Consider the following 6,000-nt stretch of genomic DNA (forward strand, 5'->3'; position numbering starts at 1 on the left):
TAAAAAGGCAACTACTGGATCTGTGAAGCATATGTTTGATAAGGGATTAATATCCAGAACATATGGAGAATTTCTAAAGTCAACAACAAAAAAATGACCAATTCAAAAATGGGCAGAGGACTTGAATAGACATTTCTCCAAAGACGATATATGAATGGCCAATAAGCACTTGAAAAGATGCTTAAATCACTAATCATTGGAGAAATGCAAATCAAAACTACAATGAGATACACCTCACACCCAGGAGGATGGCTACTATCATCCAGAACTGTAATGGTGGTTATGTTTGCTGCTACTTTGAAGAAACTGCAGTCACCCTCTGTATCTACAGGTTCTGCATCTGTGAATTCAACCAACCACAGATTGAAAATATTAAAAAATAAAAATACAATAAAAATTAATACAAATTTTAAAAATACAGTATAGCTACTCATATAGCATTTATATTGTATCAGGTATTATAAGTAATCTAGAGATAACTTAAACTATACGGGACGATATGCATAGGTTATATGCAAATATTAATACCACACTATTTTATATCAGGGACTTGAACATCCTTGGATGTTGGTGTACTCAGGGATTCTGGAACCAATTCCCTGTGGATACCAAGGGATGAATGTACAGACAGTCCCTGACTTACAATGGTGTGACTTATGATTTTTCAACTTTATGATTGGGTTTATTGGGGTGTTAAATGCATTTTCAACTTAGTATATTTTTAATTTAGGACAGGTTTATAGAGACGTGGCCTCATTGTAAATTAAGGAGCATCTGTATTTATTTCTAGAAAGGAAAACTCTCCCCTTATTTTCAACACAACACTTGACATGTGGTCTTCTCTTATTCTCAATCTCTTTTCGATTTTACTAGACTGGAGAACAATGGTTCTAGACTCCTGCTGCTGTGATCAGATTTGATTTTGTACATTGTCAAAGTTGTGTAATCTTTAAGAACTATTCCCTCTTGGCAAATTTGCCTTCTTAGCAAATAAGGTTTAGCCTCAAACAAACCAACATCTTTGTATCCAAAAGCAACAGTGAATGTCATTATAGCTTTTGCCGACTACCAATGAGTCCCAAAGCCAAGTGTGGTTCCCTTAATCCCCCATCATTCCAAAGTTGAAATGCCTGTTGTGACTCACCTGACTTGGCTGGGATCCCACTCATGGCCTCCAGGGCTCTGTTCTGCAGCAAAGCTCCCACGGCACTGGTGACAGTTGGCTCTTTTTTTGGACCCATCTGAGCCCTACCCTACAGAGAAACACACACAGAGAGCGCAGTTCTGTAATCTCAGGTACTATGTAGGAGGTGAAGCTGTTTCCACTTAACCGGCAGCAGATTGGAGTCATCTGCAGGGACTCCCAGTGGAAGGGGACAAGCACACACCCGGCACCTCAGGTTCCTGTCCTCCCTGCTGTTGCTCAAAGCCATATCTGGGTTTTGGAGCTTTCCTTCCATACCCCTGAGTTTGCTGGTGGTGTATTTACCCTATAAAATTAGTTGTACGGAGACATAAGGAATCACTTAATGTCAATAAGGACATAGTTATAGAACATTTTATTTTTTCATGACACTCAAAGATGATTTTGTTCTTTAACATGAACCGAGAAGAAAAACTGAGATTGGCAGGCAGCAAATGTTTTAAGCATGAAATTCCAACATCCCTATGCCATCCCCCTCCCTGTAGAGCAGCAGCAGCAGCAGAAGAGTTATATTAAACCAAAATAAGGACCAAAAGCCTTCTTACAACCTCCTTTTTACCTCAATACTGATCCCACCCCCAGTTCCATGGGAAGTACACTACAAAGATAACCTGTTACTCTAAGTGAGAATTCTTGCTTGGGCAAGGGTGGCTGTGAGATTACAGCAGGCAGCTCATCCCCATCCAAACAAAGAAAACTATTTTTAGAGGCCCATACTGGTCTCTTTTGGTTAAGGGTATGACACATTTTTAAAGTTGATTATGTTTAAAATAGAAACACATTTCGGCCGTGCCGTTAACAGCCCTTCAAAACTGAAACGGCCCCTCCCTTCTTGCTCCATTTCTGAATGAGCTTCACTATCAGGCAAGGCCCCTACGTGGTGAAGCTGACGCAAGAGAAACAAATACTGCTGTTCAGATATGCTCTACAGTGAGGGAAGGAATTCAGAAAGCAAGCAATTTTTCTTCTGTGTTGCCAGTCACCACTTAGTCTGGAAGACAAGAGGAGGAACGGGGCCAAGTCACTGGTTACACTCAGGACAGCCAGCTGGCCTTCTTCAGGAAGAAAAAACACTTCCGTTTGCTGCCTCCCCGCACTCTCCTTGGCCCCACTAATGCCGACTAACTTCGTGGACTGGTTAGAAGAACCATTTGCAGAAATGTAACTCGTCCTCTACTGCTTTACAAGGTTTAGATTTATACTTAGAAACTTCTCCAAAACTAGGTTGAATTCAAGCCCAAGGCAGTCATATCCCTCCAAAATTGTGGTGCCAATCCTACCAACAAGAAAAGGCTTGTGGAGAGGGGAAGAAGCCTGGGGTAATGTGGAGAGGGGAAGGGCGGAGAAACCCCACGTGTGAGACACTGAGCTGGGCACTTAATGTTATCTACAGTCCTCCCAATGACTCGACAAGGCACACGTTACAAACCTCATTTTACAGATTAAAGTGAGTCTCAAAGAATTCAAGTAACCTGGCCAAGTTTACCTACAGATAATAAATTATAGAATTGAAATTCAAACTCTGACTACTGATTGCAGAATCCTGGCTCTTTCTACGTTGCTATCTCAGATATAAAGCCCGAATCTCTAAAACTGTATTTATCATAACTACTGCCCTTCAACAAATACATCTCCTCCCTCTGTGTTTCTTTACCTAGAAACAGAGTATTTCTACCGGCCCAGGCTCTGGAGCTGGAAACCTTACTGTCAACCCTCATCCCCTCTTTCATCCTATGTCCAATCATTTTCTCAGTCTCATCAATTATTTCTTAAATTCTCCCCCCCACCACTCTCTTCCCGTAGTCCTCCTACTCCAGGCTCCCATTCTTTCTCCATTGCTGTGGCTCCTACTGATCTCTCGCCAATCCATCTTAAACGGTAATTGCAAACGTAACCTTTTAAAAAAGCCACTTCCATGGCATTCCAGCCTCCACTGTTCAACCAATCCACACATAAGAGACAACTGGACAGAAGAGCCGAGAAAGTCAAGGTGCAGAGAGAGGAGGCAGCAGAAGCCCAGCAGGAGGAAGAGATGGGTGGCAAGGTGGGAACAGGACTGCCTGGCTTCCCAGGGACTTTCTAGTTCTTGTTTCCAGGCTGTCAGGCCTGGCTGTCCTCAGATTTTAGGGCATCTATCCAATAAACTCCTCTTTTCCTCCTCTCTGAACTGGCTTGAGTAAAAGCCCTTCTAGATCTGGCCGCCCAGCCGGCAGTGCCTTTCGCTCTTCCACAGGTATGCTGTGCTTTAGCCCCACAGGTGGGGGCTCAGGCCACGAGCTGGACATTTTGTGCATAAAATCCTTCTCAACTCCAGCTCTAGGCTGGTGAACCCATTTTGATATTTAAGGGAAAAACGTTTGCTCGCCTCTTAAGACTTCCAGGAATCACGGTGTCATCTTCTTCTGTAGCCCTGATACAGACGTCAGCTACACCACCTCATACTGTACTGTTTCCAAGTCCCCTTCCTTCTTTGAATTCAACCAGTACCTAGCACAGTGTCTGGTACACAGTAGATGCTCAATAATTCTCTCAGTTCTCTAATGTACGTGGGGACAGAGCTCAGAATTCATAGTCCATGTGATATACTGTTGTTGGAAAGGATCCCATCCCATTAGATACTGGATTTAACGGAGAGCTTTCAAAACATGTTGTGTACTCTTAAAGTATTCAGACGAACTTAATCTTATCTTGGTGTCGGAGCCGTGTTTATGAAACAAATCATTTTTATGCAATACTGTATGTCCCTGGGACGATCGGTGTGTACCGAGCTGTTTGCTGACTCCAGTTCTATCTGTGTGTCATAAACCTATACTGGATTCCACCTCAGGTTGTCATTTTACCTATTTGTACCTATTTATAACAGCTGCTTCCATTCATCCACATACCCCTTTAACATGCTGATTCTGTGGCTTTCACTAAGGGCTGAAGACCCCTCCTCTACAGAGCAAAACACACGGCCTGTAGGGCAGTTTCCTTACGACAGCCTTCCCTGCTCAGGCAGTTTCACCTCAGATTCACAATTCTTTTCTGAGTGGTTGAGGCTGATAACCACCGATGGATAAACAGAGTTTTGCCATAATGCTATAGAAACACAATTTACATATTCAAGTCTTCATCCGAAGAAGCTTCAAATACTTTAGCAATATTTTTTCTACAACACCCGAAGGTCCTGTTAGCTGGAAAGCATTGCCCCTGAAAGAAGCTGAGTGCCATGGGGCCAAGTGACAGTGATCAGTTCTCTTGATCCTTGTACTTCTTAGGATGGGTAACTGAAGTTCTCTAACAAATTCTACCTGCTTGCCCCAGGCATGCAAGGACACAAGAGCCAACACACGGGGAGGGATTATTTACCTGAGCTCTGGATGCCAATTTGGCTGCTGTCTGGGCTGGATCAAAGACTCGGCGAGATGATTGATCCTTGCAGAAATTAATATGTCGCTGGGCTGCGGTTTCATTAAACCTCCTCATACAATATGGGCACTGAATATAATCTGAATGTAAGGATAACAACAAATGACAATTAACATTTTAAAAACAACCATGGAATGAAGTGTATGAAATGAAAAAATAGGATACGAATTCTGCTCCAACATGAAAAAACAAGGTCCCAAACTCTGGTTTGAGACAGTTGATTCCAGACGGGTAGACATGCAAGGGCTCAAATAAAGGATTCTACCTATGTACCCATTTCAATTAAAAACATGCCTTTAACATGTTCACATGGTATATTTTTTAGAAAATAGATTAATTATACTTAGGAACTTCCCAATTAAATGAATTATTTAGTGAATCCTTGTGTAAAGAAAGTAATCCCAGAATCACAGAATGTTAGTATTGATGGTACCAAAGGGCATAGAAAACCCAAACGCCCAGGTTGTGGTACCACGTGGAGCAGAAGGTCACATGGAAGTTACAGAGCTATAAAGAGAGAGAAGATGTTTCAAAAGATGGGTGTGGGGGATAGGCTTCAGGCCAATGTCACTGTGTCACTGGCAGAAAGACATACTGCTTTTGCAACGGCTAGATTTTTTTTTTCACCTAACTGCTAAGTGAGCAGGCAAACAATATATTCAAGAAGGAGACAGTGAAAGGATAAAAGTTGGGGGGAGGTCAAAAAGGAGGGATGATAGAAAGTGGCTGCAGAAACGGCTTCAGCTTCCAGTGATACAACGTCCCATTCCTGCAGCCCCAGGTCCTCTGTGGTTCTGTCCAAACTTGTCTTTCATTTGCAATTACCAGACAGAATTGGCTAGTGAGAGAAATGGGAAGTGGGGAAAATCAAGATCTTCTCAGACCATGGAGCTGCTCACAGCAAAGCTAGGTTGGAGCCTACACCTCTACAGGAGCAGGGATTGGGCTTTGCTTGCTTCTTTCAGACTCATCTAAGGGATAGCATAAAAGAATAACTTTCCCCTAGGAAGGGTTTGAGACAGCACCAATCTTAAACTCAGTATGGAAGTTTGGGTTAGTATACAGTCAAAATCCTACATGTGTGGAGGGATATTCAATGCAGTGATGTCTTCAAAGTTTAGAGTTTTTTGTAAGCCATCTTTTTAAGCAGTTTGGGGAGTTTTTTATTTGAAAAAAATCATTTCTTAAGATGAACTCATAAAATGTAAGAATTGTAAGCACTTAGACATCATCTACTAGCTATATCCTTTATTTCACATTCTGGAAGGCAGTACTTAACTGTTGATTTAATATTTATTGAACACCTACTTGGTGCCAGGCACTGTTTTATACCTGGAAATGCAACATCTCTGCTAGGAGATGCATTCTAGTAAGGAGTAAACATT

General features: G+C 42.1%; 1 protein-coding gene across 1 annotated transcript in view; it reads right to left on the bottom strand.

Annotated features, from left to right (window-relative positions):
- The window catches only part of ZC2HC1B (zinc finger, C2HC-type containing 1B), a 49,704-nt gene that overhangs the window by 19,548 nt on the left and 24,156 nt on the right, over positions 1–6,000 (bottom strand). Inside the window, exons 5-6 of the mRNA XM_012655536.1 lie at positions 4,556–4,695; positions 1,145–1,253 (exon numbers count right to left, since the gene is read on the bottom strand). Of these exons, the coding sequence (XP_012510990.1) occupies positions 1,145–1,253; positions 4,556–4,695 (249 nt within the window). The remainder of the gene's footprint in view (positions 1–1,144; positions 1,254–4,555; positions 4,696–6,000) is intronic.

This window comes from Propithecus coquereli, unplaced genomic scaffold (assembly GCF_000956105.1).
Source record: "Propithecus coquereli isolate 6110/MARCELLA unplaced genomic scaffold, Pcoq_1.0 Scaffold48, whole genome shotgun sequence".
Taxonomy (NCBI): domain Eukaryota; kingdom Metazoa; phylum Chordata; class Mammalia; order Primates; family Indriidae; genus Propithecus; species Propithecus coquereli.